This window comes from Odocoileus virginianus, chromosome 4, assembly GCF_023699985.2.
Source record: "Odocoileus virginianus isolate 20LAN1187 ecotype Illinois chromosome 4, Ovbor_1.2, whole genome shotgun sequence".
NCBI classification, from domain to species: domain Eukaryota; kingdom Metazoa; phylum Chordata; class Mammalia; order Artiodactyla; family Cervidae; genus Odocoileus; species Odocoileus virginianus.
In genome coordinates this window covers 56,500,891-56,528,316 of record NC_069677.1, presented here as the reverse complement: position 1 = coordinate 56,528,316, position 27,426 = coordinate 56,500,891, and the positions used below count along the sequence as shown (strand labels likewise).

General features: G+C 39.7%; 1 protein-coding gene across 1 annotated transcript; it reads left to right on the top strand.

Moving 5' to 3' along the window:
* On the top strand, positions 1-27,304 carry SELENOT (selenoprotein T). The gene is made up of 6 exons (XM_020910345.2): positions 1-271; positions 17,273-17,383; positions 19,047-19,173; positions 21,832-21,919; positions 24,006-24,159; positions 24,717-27,304. The coding sequence occupies exons 1-5, from the start codon at positions 135-137 to the stop codon at positions 24,128-24,130; spliced, it is 588 nt and encodes a 195-aa protein (XP_020766004.1). The 5' UTR covers positions 1-134; the 3' UTR covers positions 24,131-24,159; positions 24,717-27,304.
* The last annotated feature ends 122 nt before the right edge of the window (positions 27,305-27,426 follow it).

Below are 27,426 nucleotides of genomic sequence, written 5' to 3'. Positions count from 1 at the left end.
TGCGCACTGCGGCTCCCCCGGTCGACCTTGGCGGATCGCGTTTGCGCAGTGGCGATCAGTTCCCAGCACCCGCTCGGCTCTGGGCTGGCCGAGGTCTCAGCGTGAGGGCGGCCGAGCTGGCTGGCTGCTTTAAGATGAGGCTTCTGCTGCTTCTGCTGGTGGCGGCGTCGGCGGTGGTCCGCAGCGATGCCTCGGCCAACTTGGGCGGCGTGCCTGGCAAGAGGCTGAAGATGCAGTACGCCACGGGGCCGCTGCTCAAGTTCCAGATTTGGTGAGTGGGTTCGCCGGCTCCCGGCCGCGCCTCTGCTCCGCTCCTCCGACTACGCGAGGCCCCGGATCCGCGGCCTAGAGGGCTGACCCTTCCCCGGCCCGGAAGAACGGCGCCAGCAGCCTTCCGCCGCCTGCCTCCTCCGGGTCTCTTCCCGGGGAAGGCCTGGCCGCCCTCCTTGCCTCCAAGCGCAGCCGCTCACTTTGGTTTTTTTTTTTTTTTTTTTCTTTTTTTGGTTCCTCGAATGAATGGAATGGGGGGTGGGGGCAGGGGAATGATAAATACTGAGAGGCGAAGGCGTGGGGACACTTGTCCGTACGGAGAACCGGTCGGCGGCGTCACGCCACGGCCATCCGGCTGCCTTGCGGAGGTGGGTTATGTGTGAGTCGGCGCAGTGTCAGCGCAGGAGCTCCAGCGTTTACCACTGGGTTCACTTCGCCTCTCGCCTTTCGCGGGTTGCGCCTGGCGGCCTCGCTGCGCGGCTAGACGAAGGTTAACTTGGGTCATTGGAGCGATCCCGCGAGGGACGGACGTCTTTTTCTCCCGGGTCCGCCGAAGTGACTGTTGGATGAGGGAGTAGGGATTCTGATAGCTGGTGGGCTTGGATGGGGAAGCTGATTCTCCGTTTGCAATTTCCAAACTGTTTTTGAAAAGGAGCACGTTGCTCTTCTGACAAACGTTCACTCCCAGACAACTGCATCTTCTTCTCCAATCCCCTTCCTCCCGGGAGTTCCTTGCCCTGGCATTTCGCTCCACCTTTCAGATCTCTTGGGCTTTAAGAGAAATAGCAAAAGCAATCCCTCATCCCCCCAAACCCGGCAGTTTTTGACAGTTTTCTGTAAGTTTGTTGTTACCTAGTTAAGTATTAGAAGCAGAATAGCAATGCATGCGATAAGGTAAGTGGTGTTGGGGAACGTTTGAAAGGCTCCGATGAAAAACAAAAACCAAAATTGTAATATTGTAGAAATTAGAATCCTGTATCTCAAAAGATTCCCCCCCTCCCCCAGAAGAGGGTAGTCAGATTAGTAAATCTGAAGAATCCTGTTATTTTTGAATATTGGTGTTGGCCTTAATGCATTTAAGATCAGTTTTTTCAAGCTTCATGTATTAATATAAGTGTACTAAAATTTAGATTTTCTGCTTATCCAATTAGGTTTTTGCTCAATCTTAAAGACTAAGCAAATCTTCAAAATTAAATCCGTTTAAGTGACATTTAAAGAAAGTCAGAAAATAAGATTTTTGAAGTGAAAACTAAAACCTTGCTGCTTCCTTCTGATTGAAAAAAGCTTCCTGTAGTGTTTACTGTGTGCCTGGCATATATCATTGTATATCATCTTTCATATGTGATACTGTAAATGGGAATCTTGGCTTGACCGTTCTGACTCCCCCCACCCCGTCCTTTTTTTTTTTTTATTTGAAAGTGGCAGTTTTCTTACTAACTTATAAATATTATTAAGGATTAAGTGTGATACTTTTGGATTTAAGTAGTTAAAAAAGACTGCATTTTCCAAGTTATGTAATTTTTCTATTTCTTATCGCTGGGTTTCATTTGTGCTTTTCAAAAAGACTCTTTTACAGTTGCTTATATTGGTTTACTTGTCACAATAATTTAACAAATGTACCTTCCTCTTAGGTACACAGCAAAGTTTTGAAAATGTCTAAATAAATGTAGGGAAAGTCATTCGGTTCTTAAAATTAAACTTCAAAAAAGTCATAAGTACTTCAGTTGAACTTATTTTTTAAAAATTGTTTAGTTATGTTTGGCTGTGCTGGGTCTCAATGGCCGCACGGGCTTTTCCTTCGTTGTGATGAGCAGCGGCCGCCGTCTGGTTGCGGGTACGGGTGTCTCCTCGCGGCGGCTTTCCTTGTGGCAGAGCACGGAGGAGGAGGGCCCGGCGCTTCAGTCGTTGCAGCCTCGGGCTCTGGGGCACAGGCTCGGCGGTTGTGGGGGGCTTAGTTTTCTCTGGCCTGTGGGATCTTCCTGGGTCGGGGATGGAACCGGTGTCTCCTGATGGGGGAAGCGGATTCTTTCCCACTAGGCCTCCAGGAACGCCCTCAGTTAAACTTCTGTTACCTAGTCTTTGTTGCCTTTTATTCTTTAAGTAGAGAAGTACAGACTTGACCTAATAACTTCTTTTGCAGTCCTCCTAAGCATGTTACATACAAAAATGCTTTCTTTGCTCTAAAAAAAAAAAAGATTTTTATAGGGCAAAAAACCACCAAACCTGTTAATATGCCCTGTGCCCTTTTGTGACCCAGCAATCCCACTGCTGGGCATACACACCGAGGAAACCAGAATTGAAAGAGACACGTGCACCCCAATGTTCATATAAACAGTGCAGCCCTGTTTATAATAGCCAGGACGTGGAAGCCATCTAGATGTCCATCGGCAGACGAAGGGATAAGGAAGTTGTGGTACATATACACAATGGAATTACTCAGCTATAAAAGAAAAGAACGCGTTTGAGTCAGTTCTAATGAGGTGGATGAAACTGGAGCCTGTTATACAGAGTGAAGTAAGCCAGAAAGAGAAGCACCAATAGTATATTAATGCATATATGTGGAATCTAGAAAGACAGTAATGACGACCCTGTTTGCAGGACAGCAGAAGACACAGATGTAAAGAGCAGACTTTTGGACTCTGGGAGAAGGGGAGGGCGGGATGATTTGAGAGAATAGCACTGAAATGTGTATATTACCATATGTAAATTAGAGGACCAGCGCAAGTTCAGTGCCTGAGGCGGGGACAACCCCGGGGGACGGGGTGGGAAGGGGAGGGGGAGGGGGAGGAGGGGAGGGGGAGGGGCTGTTCAGGATGGGGGTTACGATCACTCCTGGCTGATTCGTGTCGGTGTATGGCAAAAACCACCACGATATTGTAAAGTGATTATCTGCCAATTAAATAAATAAATTAAAAAAAATATGCCCTATGCCCTACCAAATACAGGTAAATTTAGCCTGTTTGTTGCTTTTTCCCCCTGAAACTCATCTGTATAAAGTTAATATTTGGTTTCTGATTTTGGTAGAATCTCTTGGGCATTTATTTGCAGGTTTGTTTGGGAAAAGAAGGAAGCTAAGATGAGGATAAATCTTTGAAAATTCTTTTAATTCCATTTAAAATCGAAGTGCTATAAAGTGCAACTTTTCATTAATTACCAGTGTTAACAGAGAACTCTTTTTTCCCAGACTTTAAACTTTTGTTTTTCCAAACTTTAACCCTTTTGTGTTGTATTGGTGTGTAGCTGATTAACAATGTCGTGGTAGTTTCAGGTGAACGGCAAAGGGACTCAGCCGTACACATACATGTATCCATTCTCCCCCAAGCCCCCCAGGCTGGCACAGAACATTGAGCAGAGTTCCATGGCTATACAGTAGGTCCTTGTTGGTTATCCATTTTAAACACAGCAGTGTGTACATGAGCTATTTTTCCCTTCCTTTCCATTTCTTTTGCCTTTTATTATTTTATATTTCTTATGAGTACTCTTTCGTTAACTCAGTATATCATCTGTTAATTGTGGCACTTTTGTAATTGCTAACAGAACAAAATAATGCATAATGGAATTGAAAAGAGAGAGACCAAGCACGCAGAGTAGCTTCAACAAACTTCCTGTTTTGTTTTCATGTACTTCTTCAGTAAATCCTCATTCAAGACCCGCTTGTGCCAAAGGCTAAACACAACTTGGTGAACAGGGCAGAGGTGGCTCCTCTCAAAGCCTCCTGAGAAGCACAATATAACTGAATGTTTGGTTTATTACATCAGTCGATCAAGCCATTGAATTAGATGCCTTTAAGGATGTTGCATGTTTGGAGGAAAATGTATACTGTTTACTTGGACGTTTAGCCATTAAGCATAAAAAAGGAAGTTTTCTGATCAGAACTTAAAATTCCTTTATCACATTTTTTTTCCTGTGATTTTTGTGTAAATGTATTCTGACAGATACTGTTTGGAGTGTTTGTATGCATGCTTTTTTCCTCCCATATATGTGAATTAACATGTAATCATACAACATAGTATCAGTTGTTTCAGTTTAAAGAGATTACTATCTGCAGCTCTTCATAGTTAATACTTAGTCAACATTTGATAATTGATTTACTCAGAATAGTAGATTAAAGTTAAGATTTCAAAACATAAGCAGAATGCATCAGAATTTGCCAATTTTTGTTAACGAACCCACTGCTATAATTTTAGGACAACCAATTTCTCAATGGAGTTTTAAGAGGTAAATGAAACAATTACGAGAAGACATTTTAATTTAAAGTTATGCCAGTTTAGCCTTTACTTTCATGGTATGGAGGTAAGAAAATAAAGACCAAAGACTGATTTGGATGTTAATATTGATCAAGATTAGTAAAATGCTGAATGGAAGAAATCTGAGAAATTGTGAGTTTTAGTTTTTTAGACAAATATTTGTATGTTTAACAAATAGTTGAGCCCCAAGTCTATGCTTTTTTGGTGCTGGGAGTTCAGTTCAGTGCTCTCATAGATATTAAAGGCAAGACTAGAAGGCAGTCATTAATCCATGACAACACATAAAATTACTGTTGTGTTAATTGCAATAGGAAAGTAATATAGTATGAGAGATACCTAGTCACAGGATCAGGGAAGGTTTCCGTGAGAAAATGAACTTTGAACAGAGATTTGAAGGTTACAGTATATTTAGAGAGCACTTTTGAGCAATGGAAATAACACGTTCGGTGGCCTTATAGTAGGAGAGAACATAATTTCTTGAGGCCAAGGCTCCTGACCTCAAGGACCAGACAGAAGGTGGCACAGACCCTGGAAGGTCTAGAGGGCCACGTTAAGGCGAAATCAGTAGGTATCAGCGTGGGAAAGACACTGTGTATGTGTTAGTCGCTCGGTCGTGTCCGACTCTGCGACCCCGCCAGGCTGCTCTGTCCAGGGGTTCTCCAGGTGAGAGCACTGGAGTGGGTTGCCATGCCCCTCCTTCAGGGGATCTTCCCGACCCGGGGATCGAACCTGGGTCTCCTGCACTGCAGGCGGACGCTTCACCGTCTGAGCTAGGGAAGCCCCTTGCAGGGGACAAAAGATAGCTACGGGGAGACCATTGCGGGGACTCTTGAAGTTGCCCAGGCAGGAGACGGTGGCGCTCGGAACAGAAGGGTGCTGCTAGAAGTACAGGCGCAGGTCTGAGGTCTTTCTGAGATTCCGGTAGTTCCCAGTGATGACATGTCTGAGGCCCGGAGAGGTGGCCTGGAATGAGAGGTGTCAGAGGTGGCCTCTCGGTTCTGGAGCGATGTCTAATGCTAAGTGGTTAAAGGAGAGAATAGTTTTTTACAGATTTGTGTGTGTGTGGTGGGGGGAATGAAAGGGGAGGAATTCTGAATTTTTTTTTTTTTTACTAAAGTGTAGGTTATGATGTTGTGTTTAAGATGTACAGTAAAGTGATATATATATTATATATATTTTCTTTTTCAGGTTCTTCCCCGTGATAGGTTGTTATCAGATGCTGAGTGTAGTTTCCTGTGCTCTACGGAAGGCCCCTGTTGACCTGTTTTACTTTCAGTAGCACACATGTGTTAATCCTAAACTCTTAATTGACCACCTCCCCATCCCCTTTGGTAACCGTAAGTTTCTTTTGTCTGTTCAGTTTTAAAACTAAAAACAGAGCAGCCAGGGCAAAATCCTACAAAGAAATTTTCATCTCTCCCAAATAGTCAACAGTAACTGAAACTGAAAACTTAAATTGCAGGGATTATATTTCTCCAAACCTAAAATATGATAGATTGTAAGATAACAGGTATTATATTTCTCAAAACCTAAGATACAATAGATTGTAAGATACACCATTATTTTATGTAGCACTCAGAAGGGAAAAAATATGGCCATTTAAAACTGTGACACACAAATGGTTATGAGATAAATTTTGGTTTTTAGAAAGATGTTCAAAGAGAAGAATGTACTACTTGGGAACAGTGAAATAAAGGAGTAGTAGGAAGTTGATCCAGATAGTAGGGTAGTGGTAGGGCGCTATAGAGAGAAATAAAACGGGAGCTGTCGCACCTGGCACTGAATTACATAAAATTCAGTCATCATTTAGTTTTGACCATTTTGAAAATAAATAGCAATAGCTAACTGAGTGCCGTGCATATAATAGTTGTTTCTTCTTAATAATGAATGAAGTACTTCAGTTCAAAGCATTTAGATGTAAGTAAAATATGAATGGTTTTAAGGTTTTATCTCCTCTTGCAGAAAATTGGAACATTGTTTCCTTACAGTTTGCCATTAAGGTAAGTGGTAGCCAAAATCAAATTTGATATATCATTAGAAACCTCGTAAATTTTGAATGGTATAGTTACTGGGGAGCTGAGCATTTACTGGACCAGCAGTTTGGAGGTCTAAAAAGGTCTGCCTTTGCATCTTCTGAATGACTTAGGGGAAACTACATATCTCTTTAGCTCTCAGCTTGCTCTTCTGCACAATAAGGGTGTTGGTTGTATTCCAGTCACTTCTTTTTTATTTATTTATTTTTATTTTTAAAAATTAATTTATTTTAATTGGAGGCTAATTACTTTACAATATTGTAGTGGTTTTCGCCACACATTGACATCAATCAGCCATGGGTGTACACGTGTCCCCATCCTGAATCCCCCTTCACCTCCCTCCCCATCCCATCCCTCTGGGTCATCCCAGTGCACTGGCCCTGAGCACCTGTCTCGTGCATCGAACCTGGGCTGGCGATCTATTTCACATATGGTAATATACATGTTTCAGTGCTATTCTTTTAAATCATCCCACCCTCGCCTTCTCCCACAGAGTCCAAAAGTCTGTTCTTTACATCTGTGTCTCTTTTGCTGTCTCGCATATAGGGTCATCGCTACCATCTTTCTAAATTCCATATATGTGCATTAATATACTGCATTGGTGTTTTTCTTTGACTTACTTCACTCTGTATAATAGGCTACAGTTTTATCCACCTCATTAGAATGGACTCAAATGCATTCTTTTTAATAGCTGAGTAATATTCCATAGTGTATATGTACCACAACTTCCTTATCCATTCCTCTGCCAGTGGACATCTAGGTTGCTTCCATGTCCTGGCTATTATAAACAGTGCTGCGATGAACATTGGGGTACACGTGTCTCTTTCAATTCTGGTTTCCTCAGTGTATATGCCCAGCAGTGGGGTTGCTGGATTGTATGGCAGGTCTATTTCCAGTTTTTTAAGGAATCTGTACAACTGCTACTTCTAATGTTCTATTAAGTACTGTTAAGAAACTTAAAGGAGAAAGGTGAAAGCATGTATGTATGTCTCATTTACATCTTTGTCACTGAAGAGGGTAGTTGGAGTCCTCTAGTTCATCTGATTGATATTCCCTGCATATAAAGGAGATAGAGAAAGCTTCTGACATAGACATCAGAAGGGCCAGAAAGAGTACCCAGTACCCACTTGCTAGTGTTAGCAATGCAGGTATATACTCGCCAGTGAATCCAAAGAATGTCTGGAGGTTGTAAAGACCTTACTGGACTTACTCCCATAATTTACAAGATAACAGGATTAGCCAGAAGGTTTAATCCAGAGACTGTCCTCAGGCAGGATTCATTATTGTTATATAATCCTAAGGAATGTAGAGAGGAAAAAAAAAATTTTGACCTTTCTTCCTCCTTGAGAATTCCAGACCCCTCTCTCCTTGGGGACCTCTAGACTTCTTATCAACCTGCCTAGGAAATGACTCTCATTTTCAAAAAGGAAAATCATGTTTTCAAATACTTTATTTTGATTGAGATGCAGCCTGAAATTGATGAGAAATCGTGGCCACATAGATTTTAGCAAGAACTGATCATCAAGCCCTTAGTTTTTTTTTTTTTCCTTTGCTTTTTGATTGAAGGACAATTGCTTTACAGAATTTTGTTTTCTGTCAAACCTCAACAAACCCTTGGTTTTTAATGCCCCCGTTTTCATACCACTTGTTTTCCCTTTCTGTTCAGTTTTTAGGAAGACTTTTTTTTTTTTTGAAACTGTAACGTTTAAAAACCAGTTGTGTGGTAGGAGAGACAGACATGTAAACAATGTTACAGTGAAACATTGTGTTCTGAGTGTTCTAAAAGAAGTCTTAGAAACCCAGAGGGAGGAAAGATGACCTGTTCAGAAGGCTGGAAGCCTTTGCAGAGAAGGAGATGAAATCTTAAAGGGTATGGGGAGCTCCACCAGGAGATACAGAGGATGAGCTTTCCTAGCTACCGGAAGGACACATGCAAATGAAGCCTGACTCAGCAGAGAGGCAGACAGCCCGGAAGTAGGGAGAGCTGGACTCAGATAATCTGTTAGGAACGCCCAGCACAGTGTGTCTGCTACTGCCACTTAGTAATTTATTGTTTGTATTGTCTTTAATGTTACAATGGTAACTTCAGTAAATAAACCTTTGAAAGCTTTACTTATGGGCTTTCAGCTTAAAAAAAATTAAGATAGATTATTGACTTGATGCTGAAAGGGTGGAGAAGGCAATGGCACCCACTCCAGTACCCTTGCCTGGAAAATCCCATGGACAGAGGAGCCTGGTAGGCTTCAGTCCATGGGGTCGCGAAGAGTCGGACACGACTGAGCAGCTTCACTTTCACTTCTCACTCTCATGCATTGAAGAAGGAAATGGCACCCCACTGCAGTGTTCTTGCCTGGAGAATCCCAGGGACGGGGGAGCCTGGTGGGCTGCCGTCTGTGGGGTCGCACAGAGTCGGACACGACTGAAGCGACTCAGCAGCAGCAGCAGCAGATGCTGAAAGCTTAGCTTCTTTGTACACTGGTGCTGAATTGAATCTCAAAGACAGAGCTTTGGGTGAAGTAGAAAAGGATCTGCCTACCAAATAGGAGATGTGGGTTCGATCCCTGGGTCAGGAAGACCCCCCGGAGAAGGAAATGGCAACCCTCTCCAGTATTCTTGGCCTGGGAAATCCCATGGAAGAGGAGCCTGATGGGCTAGAGTCCATGGGGCCGAAAAGGAGCCAGACACAGCTTGGCAACTGAACACAGCAGCAGCGGAAAAGAATAGTCTTACCGGTTTGCCAGGCAAAGGAACACGGAGCTTTGTGTCCCAACCCAGGGGGATTTGCTGAGTTTTACACAGTAGTTCAGGATGGGCTTGCTGACAGGATTACGGTGGCAGCAGGGCCCCAGGTGGTCTTGTGGAGCTTCTCTGGTCTCTTAGATCTCACCTCAGCTGGTTTCTTGGCTGCTCCCTTCCTTGTAAGCAACTGTTCCATCTGCTCTTTGGAACTCAGGGAGTGTCCTGGAGGTTAGAGGCTTGGCTACGAGAGACAGAGGACAAAAAGGCTTCTGTGCCCAGGAGCCCCACAAGTTCCTTCTCGGTTTCACTCTGAAAATAACTTGTTTGTTGTAAAAATAATAAAAAGAGGAAGTATATAGAAGAAAATGAAAAACCCTTGTAGCTCTTTGATAACATTTTTTTTTTTAAATATCTTTGATAACATTTTGAAGAATCTTCCTTCAAGCTGACTCTTCACACAGACACATGCTATATTTTATATTAATGAGTTCATAGTTCATAGTTGTATGGTTTTATGAAATTTTCCTTCCCCTCCATCACTTACCCATTCATATCAGTAAATACTGTTCTGTATCAACAGGCATAGTATTCCATAAGATAGGTACTCTTTTTGTGTTAGTCACTTAGTCATGTCCGACTCTCTGTGACCCACTGGACTGTCCCCCGCCAGGCTCCTCTGTCCGTGGGATTCTCCAGGCAAGAGTACTGGAGTGGATTGCCCTTTCCTTCTCCAGGGGATCTTCTCCATCTTTATGGACTAGTCTGCAGCAAAAGATTTCCTGAAATGTTATGCCAAAGGTATAGGGAAACTAGAAACTAGTGACCTCAAGAATAAGACACAAAAAATAAAGAGAATAAAAACATCATTTACTGAATTTTAGGTTTGTGAAATCTTTGGAATAAACTCTAGAAACCTGGAATCTTAGAAGCTTTGTTAGGTGTATTTTGTAATCCGAGGTGTTTTTATTATGGTGGCCACTGCAGTGTTCCGAGAGTTAGGAAGTGGAAGAGATATAATTTGATTTCATATTTAATACCGTTCTTAAATCTGGTAAGCTCATACCTGTTTAAAAGTTTTGCGGCTTTTAAAAATCCTGAGCGAATTCTGGTCTCCGTTTTGATCTTCAGTCAGAGTGTGTATGCACTCTTTTTTTTTTTTTTAATTGAAATATAGTGCAGTTGATTTGCAGTATTTTGGGTGTACAGCATAGTGGTTCAATTATTTTTTTAGATTTTTTTTTCTATTAGAGGTATTACAACATAATGAATATAGTTCCCTGTACTATATAGTAAGTCCTTGTTGTTTATCTGTTTTATATATAGTAGTGTTTATCTGTTAATTGCAATTTGCTAATTTATCTCTCTCCTACATTTTGCGTTTGGTAATCATAGGTTTGTTTTCTATGTCTGTGAGTCTTATTTTTGTTTTTTGCATAAATTCATTTGCATCTTTTTTGAGATTCCACCTATAAGTGATATCATATATTTGTCTTTGTCTGACTTGACTTCACTTAGTATGATAATTACCCGGTCCACTCATATTGCTACAAATGGCATTGTTTTATTCTTTTTCCTGGTTGAGTAATATTCCATTGTATATAGATACTAAATTTTCTTTATCCATTCATCTGTCAGTGGACATTTAGGTTGCTTTTATATTTTTGCTTTTATATCTTTTATATATCTTTTTTATATATATATATCTTTATATATCTTTTATATCTTTATATCTTTATATTTTGCTTTTATATCTTTGCTATTATAAATAGTGCTGCTATGAACACTGTGTAAGCATTCTTGTTTGTAGTTTTTCTTAAAAAGCATTTATCAGGTTTGTCTATTCACCCCAAATATCTTGTTTCTTACATGGTTTATAGACGCCCTTGTTCAGATTTCAATGCTTAAAGTACTTAGCGTAGCAAGAGCTCCGTGCACTAGACAAATACCTATTACTAGTTTGTCTCCTGAACAGAACAAGGAGAAGTAAAGATTACATCTAAAAATGCAGTTTTCAATGATCAGTGAACTATTGGATTGGTCAGTGCTGTTGATAGTTAGAAGACATGCTATTTACCAAATACCTTTCTGATTTTCTGGGTTCAGCTGAGGGTAAATATTAGTTGGAATTCTTAGAATGCAAGTAGAGAAACCCAATTTAAACTGGTTTAAACAACATATTTGGAAATCCGTTTAAAATTGCTAAAAGAATAGTACAGAATTCAAAGGCAGGAATGCACCTGTGCCTGAGGATGGGCTGACACATAAGACTGAACTGTCTGAGAGGACGTACTTTTCTCAGTAAAAAATTTAATTGTTTTCTCTTTGAAGGTTGATTTATCTCCTCTCCCTAGTCCTTTTAAAAGATTACCCCTCTCTACCCACAATGCTGCTGCTGCTGCTAAGTCACTTCAGTCGTGTCCGACTCTGTGCGACCCAAGAGACGGCAGCCCACCAGGCTCCCCCGTCCCTGGGATTCTCCAGGCAAGAACACTGGAGTGGGTTGCCAGTTCCTTCTCCAATGCATGAAAGTGAAAAGTGAAAGTGAAGTCGCTCAGTCGTGTCCGACTCTTCGCGACCCCATGGACTGCAGCCTACCAGGCTCCTCCGTCCATGGGATTTCCCAGGCAAGAGTACTGGAGTGGGGTGCCATTGCCTTCTCCACTACCCACAATAGCTCTGATTAAATGTTCACCTGTCTGAAGAGAGTTACCTTTTAAACAAAGACTTATTTATTTATTTGGCCGTGCTGGGTCTTCAGTCTTTATCGCAGCATGTGGACTCCTAGTTATTGGCCTTTAGTTCCCTGAGCAGGGGTCAAACCTGGGCCCCCTGCATTGGGAGCACAGATTCTCAGCCACTGAACCACTAGGGAAATCGTGATAGTTACTTTTTAAAATCCTGGTTCTTCCTTTTTAGACAAGGCACTCAGGTCTTCCTGTGGCAGGTTTGCATTCCTAGAACATCAGGTACTGGCAGTTGGGTTTTATTGTATAAACAGGAGCCAATCCTATGTGTTGGATGATTGGAGGGGAGATTATTCTAAATAAAAGGGGGTGGGGTGGTAAGTTCAAGAGATGCAGAAATAGAAACAGCTCACAAGGTTTTATTTGGTAACAAAACAGCTGAGATTTCGCCCTGTTTTCCTTCGGTAAGGAGATAGGACGGGTGGGCTTGATGTAAGCAGGCACTGACTACAGTTATGGGCAGATGTGCGTGAAGGAAAGGAAAGGAAAGGAAAAGTTGGTACCATGAGTTAGACTGAAACATGATGGCCTGAAACAAGCACAGAATGTATTTGAAACAGCATGACCATTCCTAAATTTCCTTTCTATTCATCACAGAAGGACCATCTAGTTTGTATGCAGGTTCCGTCTTTTAGAAAATTGATCTTTGAGAAGTACTATGTGAAATATTTTAAATTTAGCCACTGCAAAAGTTGCTTCTTATTGTAAGGTATTTTTGTATTACAAGGAAGAGATTTGCAAAGCGATTATATGTTTAGTTGCTAAGTCGTGTCCGACTCTTTCGACCCCATGGACTGTAGCCTGCCAGGCTCCTCTCCATGGGATTTCCCAGGCCAGAATACTGGAGTGGGTTGTCATTTCCCTCTCCAGGGGATCTTCCCGACCCAGGGACTGAACCCCGGTCTCTATTCCCGTGGTTTAACGTACTTCTTAACGACTTTGGTTCAGGGGCGGAAGGAAGAGGCAGCAGCTACAACATGTTTTGAATATGTTCACATACTTATTTTGTTGAAGGTATTCTATGAGTTACATAGTTTTACTCACTGACCCAGAAATAGTGAAAAAGTTGAAAGAGCTGGGTGTGGTGGTAGATGTGAAGTAATTACTGACTCCTTACCATGTGTGCTTTTAATTTAACACCTCTCGCACCTCGATAAACACTAGATATGTTTTATTTTGGAAAACATCTGTCAGCAATAATGATTACTATTTCAAAGCAATTTGAACATTTGGGGAAGTCATTATATAGGAAAAAAGTTACTTGTGTTTTCTGCACAGATCTGAAGGCAAATATAGGGAGGAGTGTTTATTTATGGATGAGTAAACTTGTCTAAGAACATGTCATCCATCTTATAAATTGCTTCATTTTTCAGAAATAAATGTTCAGGGTTTTGTTTTGAGATATAACAGTTTCAGCTGTACAGTGTATTGACTTGATATTTGCATATATTGCAAAATAATCACACAATAAGTCCAGTTAACATCTGTCATTATAGACATAGTTACATTGTTGTTTTTTTTTTTTCTGTGCTGAAAACTTGATTTCAAGAGCTGCTCTCCCAGCTACATTCATATATGAAATACAGTATTATTAGTTTATAGTCACCATGTTGTACATTATACATCCCCATGACTTATCCATTTTATAACTGGAAATTTGAAGAAAGTTATAGATTTAAAGTCCTTTTTAGATGTCAAGACTATGGGTTGATTCAAGATTATGGTGTGGAGTTCGATACACAGATCTGAGACTTAACTGAGAAGTTGGGACCAGGAGACCCAAGGATAGACTTAGGTTAGTACAGAAAGCTAACAGTAGCCGGAAAACTGGGTGACTGGGAGGAGTCTAACCTGTGTGTTGCCTGTACTTAGACATTCCTCTCTATCTGGGCCTCTTGGGGCTTCCCTTGAAGAAGGGTTGGAACTCCTAGAGCAAACATGAGGGTTGTTGGGGCCCACAGGCTTAGTTCTCCCAGAGGAAGAATCTGTATCTTCATCAGAAGAACCTCAAGAGATCTCTGCTACTTTATGGGTACTTGATTGTAGCCTTGAAGTAGCAGAGATTTGTGGACACAGGGAAAGTTAGCTCTTACACCATCTAACTGTTTTTGTTGAGGTTTAATGGAAAGGGCCTAGGATCTGAAATCACAAAGTCTGTGTTCCAGTCTCAGCCCTGACTAAGGCGGACCATACCTGAAGTCACTTAATCTCTCTGGGATTCAGTTTTTTCCTCTTCATCTGTAAAAAAGGAAATTTCAACTCAAATAAGTCTCCAGCTCTCAAATACTGCATTAAAAGTTAGATGTTATCATTTTAAATCTTCAACTCCATTGTAAATACTGATGCAAACTTAGGCATTGAAATCACGCGGCATTTCTTGGTTTCAAGGCAGTTAGGTGTGTAAGTTGTTGCTATTCAGTCGCTCAGTCCTGTCTGATTCTTTGTGATCAGGCTTCTCTGTCCTTCACTGTTTCCTGGAGTTTGCTTCAGGAAATTTGAATTCATGTCCTTTGAGTTGGTGATGCTATCTAACCATCTCATCTTCTGCTGCCCTCTTTGCCTTTTGCCTTCAATCTTTCCCAGCATCAGGGTCTTTTCCAATGAGTTGGCTCTTCGCATCAGGAGGCCAAAGTATTGGAGTTTCAGCTTCAGCATCAGTCCTTCCAATGAATACTCAGGGTTGATTTCCTTTAGGATTGTCTGGTTTGATTCCCCCATTGACTGGTTTGAACTACATGCTCAGTATAAAAAGGTACATAAGTGCTTTACATTATTTTTGTAATATCTTGAAAACAAAAGCAGTATTAAAATTCTCTTATATAGAAAGCAGTTGTGGCAAAAAGACCAATACTTGATGAATCTAACCATAGTAATAATAAAATGTTGGATAAAGTAAATGCTTATTAGTAAAGAGTGCCTGGAGATTCTTAAGTTCTTTTGTTTAGTTAATAGAGACTTGTCTCCTTTTGCAAAAATTTCATACTTATCTTTTGTGAGATTTTCATTCTCAGTGTAGAAAAATTACTTGTAAAGAAAGAGTGGTGAGTTTCTTTTTTTTAAAATGAGTTTTCTTACATTGTAATCTACTAATATTGGGACTTATTCTCCCTGTCAGATGTAAATTTGATGCTGTTACTTTGGGCTGGTGATGGTGGTGCTTGATATTTCTTTTCCTGGATGATTGCATGATTGACAAAGCTGGCACCTCAGGTTTCGTCCTGCTATCAATGACTGATCCTGTTTCCTCCTACCACATGGTACCTTCATTGCTTTATGTTGTGTATTTGATGATAGACATCCTAACATGTATGAGGTGATAACTCATTGTGGTTTTGATTTGCATTTCCCTGTTGATTAATGATGTCAAGCATTTTTTCAAGTGTTTGTGGGCCATATTTATGTCTCTTTTGGAAAAATGTCTATTCAGGTTCCTTTGCCCATGTTTTCTTCTTTGTTTTGGCCACACCGCAGCTTGCAGGATCTTAGTTCCTGGACCAGGGATTGAACCCAGTCTCCCACAGTGAAAGCACTGAGTTCTAACCACTGAAGTACTAGAGAATTCCCTTGTTGCCCATTTTTGAAGTAGACTATTGATTTTTTTTTTTTTTTTTTTGGCTATTGGATTGTATGAATTTCTTATATATTTTGGATATTAACCCCTTATTGGAAGGTATATATGCAAGTATTTTGTCTCATTCTGTAGATTGCCCTTTCATTTTGTTTGTTGGTGGTTTGTTGATGGTGCAAAAGCTTTTTAGTTTGCTGTAGCTCCACTTACTGATTTTTGCTTTTGATGTCAAGTTCAAAAAATTCATTTGTGACGAACAATGTCAAGGAGCTTAGCCCTGTGTTTTCTTCTAGGAGTTTTAATGGTTTCAGATCTTCTGTTCAACTCCCGTTTTGAGCTGATTTCTGTGTATGATGTAAGACAGTGGTCTCATTTCATTCTTTGCATGTCCACTTTTCCCAACACCATTTATTAAAGAGACTATCCTTTTCCCATTGTATATTCTTGACTCCTCTGTTATAAATTACTTGAGCATATATGTGTGGGTTTTATTTCTGGATTCTGTCTCATTGATCTATGCCTTGATACACCTGCTATACATACTGTAGCTTTGTAACATAGTTTGAAGTAAGGAAGCATGGTGCCTTCAGCCTTCAGCTTTATTCTTTCTAAAGATTTCTTGGCTACTTGGGGTCTTTTCTGGTTTTATACAAATACTAGAATTGTTTGTTCTCTTTCTGTGAAAAATGTCATTGCCGTTTTGTTAGGCATTGCATTAAATCTATAAACTGCTTTGTAGAAAGTATGGACATTTTAACAATATAAATTTTTCTGATCCATGGACATGAAATGTTTTCATTTATTCGTGTCTTCAGTTTCTTTAATCAGTGTCTTACTAGTAAGTTTTCAATGTACTTTTTTCCCCCTGTATATACATTCTGGTGGCATATCTTCCTTTCTTCTCATTGTGGTAGCTTCTTGTTGCAGGGCGTGGGCCCTAGAGCGAGGCTTCCATGGTTGTGGCGCAGGGACTTATTTGCTCTGTGGTCCGTGGAACCTTCCTGGACTAAGGATGACCCACGTCCCCGGCATTGGCAGGCGGATTCTTAACCACTGGACCACCGGGAAAGTCCCCTGTGTCCAGATTTTGAATGTCTCTAATTCAGATAAATGAGTTTTTTCATTTCATTGTTTATACAGTTGTTGATAAACAAAAAAACGGTATTTGCAAGTTGAGAATATGGTAACTTCTGTAAATAGGCATTTGCTTCTTCCAATAATAACCCACATCTATAAAGTTTAGTGTTCTAATAGGAGGACTTACTTGAAGGTAAGATAACTCATTTGTGAGAAAAGTCCATTTATACACCATCAGTCATTACTAATATATGACTGTTTTGAGAAAGATTTTTAATCTTGGTAATAATTTTTAGGTTTTGTATAACTATAAAATGCTGTTTAGTTGGTAAGTCACATCTGACTCTTTTGTGATCCCATGGACTATATAGCCTGCCAGGCTCCTCTGTCCATGGGGTTTTCCAGGCAAGAATACTGGAGTGGGTTGCCGTTTCCTTCTCCAGGGGATCTTCCTGACTCAGGGATCGAATCTCTCCTGCATTAGCAGGCAGATTTTTTATTTTTACCACTGAGTCACCAAGGAAGTCCCATAACTACAAAATAAATCTAGCCATATTCTAACCACTTAACGAAGACCCTTCTATTTTTCCGCAGTGTCTCCTGAGGCTACAGGCGGGTGTTTGAGGAGTACATGCGGGTTATCAGCCAGCGGTACCCTGACATCCGCATAGAAGGGGAGAGCTACCTCCCCCAGCCAGTGTACAGGTGAGTGAGTGCGGGCTTCCCTGACATCCGCATAGAGGGGGAGGGCTACCTCCCCCAGCCAGTGTACAGGTGAGTGAGTGCGGGCTTCCCTGACGTCCGCATAGAGGGGGAGGGCTACCTCCCCCAGCCAGTGTACAGGTGAGTGAGTGTGGGCTTCCCTGACGTCCGCATAGAGGGGGAGGGCTACCTCCCCCAGCCAGTGTACAGGTGAGTGAGTGTGGGCTTCCCTGACATCCGCATAGAGGGGGAGGGCTACCTCCCCCAGCCAGTGTACAGGTGAGTGAGTGTGGGCTTCCCTGACATCAGCATAGAGGAGGAGGGCTACCTCCCCCAGCCAGTGTACAGGTGAGTGAGTGTGGGCTTCCCTGACATCCGCATAGAGGGGGAGAGCTACCTCCCCCAGCCAGTGTACAGGTGAGTGAGTGTGGGCTTCCCTGACATCTGCATAGAGGGGGAGAGCTACCTCCCCCAGCCAGTGTACAGGTGAGTGAGTGTGGGCTTCCCTGACGTCCGCATAGAGGGGGAGAGCTACCTCCCCCAGCCAGTGTACAGGTGAGTGAGTGTGGACTTCCCTGACGTCCGCATAGAAGGGGAGGGCTACCTCCCCCAGCCAGTGTACAGGTGAGTGAGTGTGGGCTTCCCTGACGTCCGCATAGAGGAGGAGGGCTACCTCCCCCAGCCAGTGTACAGGTGAGTGAGTGTGGGCTTCCCTGACATCCGCATAGAGGGGGAGAGCTACCTCCCCCAGCCAGTGTACAGGTGAGTGAGTGTGGGCTTCCCTGACGTCCGCATAGAGGAGGAGGGCTACCTCCCCCAGCCAGTGTACAGGTGAGTGAGTGTGGGCTTCCCTGACATCCGCATAGAAGGGGAGGGCTACCTCCCCAGCCAGTGTACAGGTGAGTGAGTGTGGGCTTCCCTGACATCCGCATAGAGGGGGAGGGCTACCTCCCCCAGCCAGCGTACAGGTGAGTGAGTGTGGGCTTCCCTGACATCCGCATAGAGGGGGAGAGCTACCTCCCCCAGCCAATGTACAGGTAAGTAAGTGTGGGCTTCTTAAGGGATTCTTAAGTGAACTGTTTTCTCATTTGTCAATAAACTTTTGTGAATTGGTTGAATTTTAACTTTCCTTGGTTATTGTAATTTCTTAGTTGGTTATACTTTACAGAGAACAGTTTTGTAAATAGCAAGTTTATTTGAGCCAAATACCAAAGAATTTTTGTAAGAAGGAAAAGAGGAAAATAATTTCAGAGATGGCAATCCTTCTAAAGATGTGTTTTCTTAATTTATATTGTGGCAATAAATCAAGTCAATGGTACAAAATTGTGTACTGTTAAAATAATAGTATCTTTAGAGACCAGTGCTATAATTTTAGAAATTAATTTTTGATTGATTCAAAGATCTTAAACTTTTTTGTTTTATGCTGCACAATAAAATTTAGTTATGGGCGTTTCGGATGGACAGGTACACACTGCTATATTTAAAATGGATAAACAACAAGGACTTACTGAAGAAAAAATTTGTTACTAGCTTTTTCCTGGTATAGTTAGCAATTTTTAGATCTAGTGTTTAAAAGATGTCTATACACATAGACTTGAGTTATGAAATTTTGAAATTGATGAGAAATTGGCAGCTTCTGATTAATTTATTTCTTTTCTTTTGATAGACACATAGCATCTTTCCTGTCAGTCTTCAAGCTCATATTAATAGGCTTAATAATTGTTGGCAAGGATCCTTTTGCTTTCTTTGGCATGCAAGCTCCTAGCATCTGGCAGTGGGGCCAAGAAAATAAGGTATGTAATATAATGGGTTTGATACCTGTAGGTTTTTTGGTTGTCAGTGAAGTAGTCTAGTGGGTTTTTCTTTTTTTAAGTACTTTTTGCCATTTACATGTGCTATTTCAACGTAAAGCAGTTTTTTTTTTCTTTTTTTCCCTCTTGGCAAAGCACTTAACTTCCTTTGGCCTTAGTCTACATATTTATATATTAAGAATGATTAGGTCTTATGTTTTATTGTTTGAAAGATAGAGAAGGGTTACTTGAGTAGAACCTGGGCACAGAATAATTTCATACTTGATTTTGATTGTGTAACTTGGGCCAAGTCATACAGCAGAACAATGGATACATAATGTAAGCCTTTTATACGAAGTATTGAGTATTCATAGGTTTATACACATTAAAAATGAGATTTCCACCAATTTACTCTTATCCAACTCTCTGTTTTTATTATTTGTTCTTTGACATTTCTGTCCATGAGGTATCTAAAGCAAATTAACTGGAAAAAATCAGTATAAATATACGTAAGGATCTTGTGCTATTTTTTTTCTTTGTAGGGTCTTGGTGGAGCATACTGTTTTCTGGAGCTCTCATCTGTTTTACTTAAAATCATTTTTTCTGCAGGGTCTACCTTTCTTCTGTGAGAAATAAGACTAATTTTTCTTTCTCTCTTGAATGATATTGCTTAGATTTCCTTCTAAGCATTACTGTCTTTTGGAGTCCTCTGTCTTATCTGTTAGTTCTATGCTGAGACAGCCTTTAGCCAGCTCATAACAAAGCTGTTCTTTTTCTTACAGAATCAGTTAATTTCCAGTAGCAGGCAAGACTTCTTAACATAAACATCCTCAGGTGCTACTTCTAATTGAGATGTGTATCTACTCTTATTAACAAAATGTTGATTTACATTGGATTAAGAGTACTTATGACAATGTTTTGTGCTATATTTGTTAATTCTGTTGATTCCACATTATCTTTAGTGCAGTTTACTTGTATAGACTTAAAACATCATTGATCTACTGTGGAAGAGGATACCTGAAAGCTGTAGCTTTCATGACACTTCCTTGGGTATTGTTCTCCTGAAAGCAGACTTTGTCCCTAAATGCTGGGATAACTTCTCTGAAATCAGAGCCCACCTAGCTCAAGTGGGACTAGGGGAAAGCATCTTCTCATCTGCTGTAGGCATTTTAATTTATTTTTCTGAAGCATCCTTGACTTCATCCTTACTACATCCTGCTTTCAATTGGGTGATTTTGTTAAAATTAAAACCTCTCTGTCCAGCAGGAGCTTTTAATTTCTTGGGAGGGTATGGATTTGCCTTCAGAAAGTGAATGAATGTAACTTAATATGCCAGTGCTTTCTAACCTACTTTTTTCCAGTTTGACTTTACATGACTTGTTTGGAACATGGATAGGTTGTATTGAATACATGGGATTGCTGATGATTGCATCACTAGTCCCTTGGGAATTCATACATTAGATCAAAGCTAAAATGAATCCATCTTAAGCTGGTATTCTTTTTTTTTTTTCATTTATTTTTATTAGTTGGAGGCTAATTACTTTACAATATTATAGTGGTTTTTGCCATACACTGACATGAATCAGCCATGGATTTACATGTGTTCCCCATCCTGATCCCCCCTCCCACCTCCCTCTTCATCCCATCCCTCTGGGTCTTCCCAGTGCACCAGCCCCGAGCACTTGTCTCATGCACCCAACCTGGGCTGGCAATCTGTTTCACACTTGATAATATACATGTTTCAGTGCTATTCTCTCAGATCATCCCACTCTCGCCTTCTCCCACAGAGTCCAAAAGTCTGTTCTATACATCTGTGTCTCTTTTTCTGTTTTGCATGTAGGGTTATCGTTACCATCTTTATAAATTCCATATATATGCGTTAGTATACTGTATTGGTCTTTATCTTTCTGGCTTACTTCACTCTGTATAATGGGCTCCAGTTTCATCCATCTCATTAGAACTGATTCAAATGAATTCTTTTTAATGGCTGAGTGATATTCCATAGTGTATATGTACCACAGCTTCCTTATCCATTCGTCTGCTGATGGGCATCTGGGTTGCTTCCATGTCCTGGCTATTATAAACAGTGCTGCGATGAACATTGGGGTGCACGTGTCTCTTTCAGATCTGGTTTCCTCAGTGTGTATGCCCAGAAGTGGGATTTCTGGGTCATTTGGCAGTTCTATTTCCAGTTTTTTAAGGAATTTCCACACTGTTCTACATAGTGGCTGTACTATCTTGTTTAACTTACTAAGGCTTTATGAGATTTTTAGAAATTTTATCTTTTTTTTTTTTTTTTCCAATTTTTTGGCCACATGTGGAATCTTAGTTCCCCAGCCAGGGATCAAACCTATGCCCCCTGAAGTGGGAGTGTGGAGTCTTAACCACTGGACCACCAAGGAAGTCCCTCAAAATTTTATCTTTACATTATGAATAACATATAAATTCTTCAGAATGTATAGAGCTGCGAATTAGTGTTGCAGTTTTCCGTGTACTGCATATATGAATATATGGAAAGCGAGTAATTGTATATAATCTTCAGGTAGATTTAAAAAGAACAGTTACCAAATAAAAATGAGACTGTATTTAAAAGATTACTTGTCATGTTGTTTTGATTTGAGACTGACTTAACCTGTTGTATTTTATTGTATTTTCCTTTAGGTCTATGCATGTATGATGGTATTCTTCTTGAGCAACATGATTGAGAACCAGTGTATGTCAACAGGTGCATTTGAGATAACTTTGAATGGTAGGTTCTGAATAGTTTGCATTTTGTAGTAAATTTTAAATGATTTATGCTGAGCATCAGGCTTTTCTGTCTTTCATAATATGCTAAATTATACCCTTGTATGGTCTCAGCCACTCCCATGGCTTTAGAATAGCGTCTGTGAATGTGTACCCTTGAATGTGTAGTCTGGAGAGTTCTAGACCTCTCTCCTATGTTCTGTGTGTAGCCAGGAACCCTGAACATTGCCTGCCCCCAAACGGTTGGTTACCTCTGCTTCCTGCAGTTCTGTTACACTCCATCTGCTTCTTTCCTGGCATTTCTCACTTATTTAATGGCACCATTATCATTCTACCCAGTTGCTCACGTCAGAAACCTAGGATAACATCACTTACTCTCCATATCTAATGGATTACCAATTTTTCTCGATTCTACTTTTTACAATTTTCAAAGATCAGCTTCTGTTTATCTTCGTTGCTAACCACCCTAATCCAAGCCACAATTATCTTGTTGCCCTTTAACATATTGTCTGAACCAGAGGTTGGCAAGTATAGTATGGCCTATGAGCTAACAGTGGCTTTGACAGTTTTAAAATTTATTTACTTATTTATTTTTATTGAAAATTTTTTTATTGACATTGATTTATAATGTCACGTAGTTTTTCAAATATACAGCACAGTGATTCCTATATATATACTTTTTTGGATTATTTTCCCTTCTGAGTTATTAATATTGAGTACATTTTCCTGTGCTATATAGTAAATCCTTATTTTTTTATTTTATGGGAAGCAATATATATATGTTAATCCCAGCCTCCTAGTTTATCCTTCTGCCTAACCCCTTACCTCTTTGGTGGCCATAAGTTTGTTTTCCGTGTCTGTGAGTCTTTCTGTTTTGTGAATAAGCTCCTTTGTGTCTTTTTCTTTAAGATCAAACGTATCAGTGATGCCATATGGTACTTGTCTTTCTCTGTCTGGCCTGCTTCGCTGAATGTGATAATCTCTGGGTCCATCCACTGTTGCTAGGTGGCACTTAGGTTTTGTTGGGTTTTTTTTTTTGGCTGCACAGTGTGATTTGCAGGGTCTTAGTTCCCCAACCCAGGATTGAACCCAGGCCCTTGCAGTGAAAATGCTAAGTCCTAACCACTGTACCACTAGAGAATTCCTTTTTACATTTTTTAATGGATAAACAATCAAAAGAATATTTTGTGACATGGACATTATATGAAATTCAAATTTTAGTACTCATACCTAGAGTTTTGTGTTTCATCAATGGAAAATTTGTGTAAGTACCTATATAATATCCTTGATTTTGCCTCTTGGTTTGTAAAGTCTAAAATATTTACTGTCTGGCTTTATACAGAAAAAATTTGCTGACACCTGCTCCAAACAGTTATTTAAAAGATTTTTTTAAATGCACCTTTCATCTTATTGCTTCACTGCCTCAAATTTATTAAATGGCTTTATTTTGTTCTCAAGATAAAGACCAGAACATTTAACCTGGACAGAAGGCCCTGCATGATGTAGTGTAGGCATGGACAAACCATGGCCCTGTGTACCATATCTTCTGCTTCCTGCTTTGTAAATAAAGTTTTATTAGAACACAGCCATGCCCATTCATTTATCTGTTGCCTGTTACTGCTTTTGGACTATAATGGATCTTAAGTAGCTGGGACAGACTGTATATCTTCTTGAACTAAACATGCTTTTTCTCTGACTCTTTATAGTTTTTTGATCCCTGATCTGATCCCTGTTTACCTCTTCAGCCTACTTTGTACCATTCTTCTGTAATTTAGCTTTTATGTTTAACAATAATATCTCTCAATTTTAATAATATCTGTTTTAATAATAGTAAGTACAAAGGCTCCTCCCCAGCCTCATATGCCCTCTCGTAGCATCTTCTCATTTTAATTTTTAGTGTACAAAGGTGATTTTGTAGCTGTTGTATAGTTCTTTTTCTGCTTCCTCTACTAGAATGTAAACTCCATAAAAGCAGAAAGCTTAATTCTGTGTCCAGCTGTGTGCATACAGTACAGTACATATTTGTAGAATGAATGTCTATTATAGAATCATCTTTAATTTGGAGAGGACGGTACCATTTATTTTTGTAGATGTACCTGTGTGGTCTAAGTTGGAATCTGGTCACCTTCCATCCATGCAACAGCTTGTTCAAATTCTTGACAATGAAATGAAGCTCAATGTGCATATGGATTCAATCCCACACCATCGATCATAGCCCCAACTATCAGCACTGAAAACTCTTTTGTAAGTAGTTTAAAAATGCAGTAACTATAGGTATCAGTTAATTCTCATGAATCAGTAAGATGTTACATATATATTAGTATGCTAGGTATACATATATAGTAACAGGTGTTGCATTTATTGTCAGTTGAGTTTCCAACTTAAGATTTAACAAATGAATGTCTTTTTCATTAAAATTTATAAGTGTCCAAGAGAGTTTGGACCATAAAGTAAGGTTGTGCTATTAGTTTTATGCTTAAGGCTTAATTGGGCCTGTAAGGCTTAATAATTGGGCCTGCAGTAGCATTTTTTTGACTGCGAACTCCTGATGACTAGAATTCATATACTATACCTGTATTGTACATATAAACCCTCTTTTTACCTTCAAATAACTAGTTCTTAAAACTATGCAATTTCTTTTCACATGCTCATGATGAAATTTATAAGCAAATGTGCATGAACATGTAGGGGTGAAAGTTAATTATGTTTAGCAGAGGTGTTGTCAGTTATTTGCTGATCAGGTTAATTTTATGAGTGAATTTTTAAAATAAAATGCTTTTTTTTTTCTTTGTCTCTTTCAGACATTAAGGGATTTTTGCAAGAGCAGCGTGACTGACATTATGAAGGCCTGTACTGAAGACAGCAAGCTGTTAGTGCAGGCCAGATGCTTTCTTGGCAGGCTCGTTGTACCTCTTGGAAAACCTCAATGCAAGGGAGTTTTTCAGTGCTGGCACATTTTGGAATTCTGCACATTCGTGGAGTGCAATAATACTGTATAGCTTTTTTTCTTCCCCAGATCCAGTCAGTTAATAGTTTTAAAAAAAGCAGACATGCTCCTTGTACTTTTTTTTTTCTTGGTCATATTTTCAAAAGTAGAAAATTGAGTTACAATTTTATTTTTTTTCAAAGATGTCTGTCAAATCTGTTGTGATTTTATATGAATTTTCCTTTTTTATAGTTTAAAATTCATCTTTTGGAGACTAGAGCTGAAGTTCCCAAATACTTTATAAGAGTTTATCAGACATCTCTAATTTGGTTGTGTCCAATTTATATAGTTTTCAAAATACTGCAGATTGTGAACAGCATATTATATAAGATTAAGGGGGGGAAATCCTATATCCAGAGTACTCTACCAGTTGTGTATGTGTATGTGTGTGTGCGCGTGTGTGATTACCAGAGAACTACTGAAAGACCAACCTCTTTTTAAATCCTGTTATGTAGTTCAAGTGTCCTGCCTTGACCAATTTAATGAGTTGATTAACTGGGCCTTTATACTTAACTCAATAAAAAACTAAACAGATGTAAGTTAAATAAAAAGTTCGAGTTTATTGCCCAGCGCACCTACTAACATTGTATGTGACAGTTGTCTACCTAAGTTTGTGTTCTTAGACTCACTGACACTTTCCTAGGGGACACTCTTTAGATTCACACATAGGTAATAGGTCACTCACCATTTTAAGGAGAATTGAAACTTGCTTCACTTTTAAGAAAGTTTAGTTAAACCTCTTCACAACATTAATGTGAGGTACATGGAGATCACTTGTCTAATAATTTAACTTGTGTGACATCATATATCAGAATTTTATTATACTTGAGGAACAAAATTGAAGTTTTTTATTTGGTGAATTTAATGTCTTTCCAGAGTTCTAAAAAGGTAGTTTTTTTTTTTTTTAATTAAATTGATAAAGATGATAATTTTGCAGAAGTAGGACCATAAAGTAGAAAAGTAGTCAAATATCAACAGTCATAACATACTTCAGCTTCCGTGAGGAATAGAAGTGATAGGTCTGATTTTGTTAGTGGAAGAAAAGGGATTTATGGAAAAGTTATGAGATGTTTCAATATTGAGTCCACCGAACACTTTGCACATTATACTTCATTTGTCAGTGAATATTTGTTGAAATGCATGTCTGGTTATCATCATGACTGTGACATCCTCAAGGTAGAATGCACTGTAGTCCCTAGCTGAACGGAAGTTAGCCTGATACTTCATGACAGAAAATTGATTAAATGCCTTATCCTTTTAATTAAGGCTGCAGAACTGTTAACCTAAGATCACACTGTGGCAACAGTCAATACAGTTTAAGCCGGAGGTTACTTGGAGGTTATTACTCAGGTGTAATAACATTTCGCTGTCTTTGACTAGGGTTTAAAGGCCTGTTAACTTGATTTGTACCAGCCCAGACCTCTTCCCTCTTACAAGTTGAACACACTGTTGAGTGTGTGTAGGGTCTTTCTTCAGCATCAGACATTCCACTAGTGGTGGTTAGCCTTTTGACATTTAGAACTTCCAAACTTGAATCTATCTAGTCCCATGTGTCTGACAGGCCAGCCATGAAGAATTTAAGATTTAATTCTAACTTTTTCCACCTTTGCCTTGGGTGAATGACTCGTCTTTTGGAGAGTACCTTTAAGTGACTTGGTCACTGATAAAACTCAACTATTTTGTTGGCACCCATTTCAATATTTATGTTTGGCCATATTTAAATTTAAAATTTAATAGAGTCGAGTGAAAAAATTAGTGGAATGTGTGAATATAAAAAAACACAAAAAAGAGAAAGCTATTTAAACTGTGGCTTTATTATATTCCTAACATTTCAAAATTTATTACATAGTTGCTTATAAATTGCTGTGGCTGTATAGTTTATAAATGTTTATGTACTGTGTTAATTAGAAGACCATAGAACGTGACATCAGTTTGGTTAATGTTATTCCGTAGTTGCTGTTGTGGAAGAGATTATATATTAGATTAATAAAAAAAAATGTTGGTAAAACCTGGCTTTATACCTCAGCACCAAAATGTACAAAAAACATAGGCTTTCGGGATATATGTGCATTATTAACTCATGGCACTGAGATTAATGATAGCAGTTGATCAAACATGACTATCAAAATATAACAGGATCCTAATGATGATTCTTATTTTGACTTTTATTAGTTTGAGACTTTGGTTGGTTAGCATTTTATCATTGTCATAATTTTAATTAATTTTGATTTTCAAAAACACCCTACAGAACCTTAAAGCATGATTTGATATTTAATACTAAGACTTAAAATCTCTTTTGAGAGAAACATGAGGAATTGTAAAGTTCGGGGGCTTCCCTCTATAGCATTGTGAGAATAAACTTTTAAGCTGATGTGAAAGGAATCCCTCCTTTCTGAAGCTGAATCTGTGCTAGAACACTTGATAACTGTATTTAGGAAATTTGCATTGTAAAAGTTGTTATCAAGCAATGTTTTCTAATGGCTTCCTTACCCCACCAGTGCTGACACGCCCCGTTCCCCACCCAA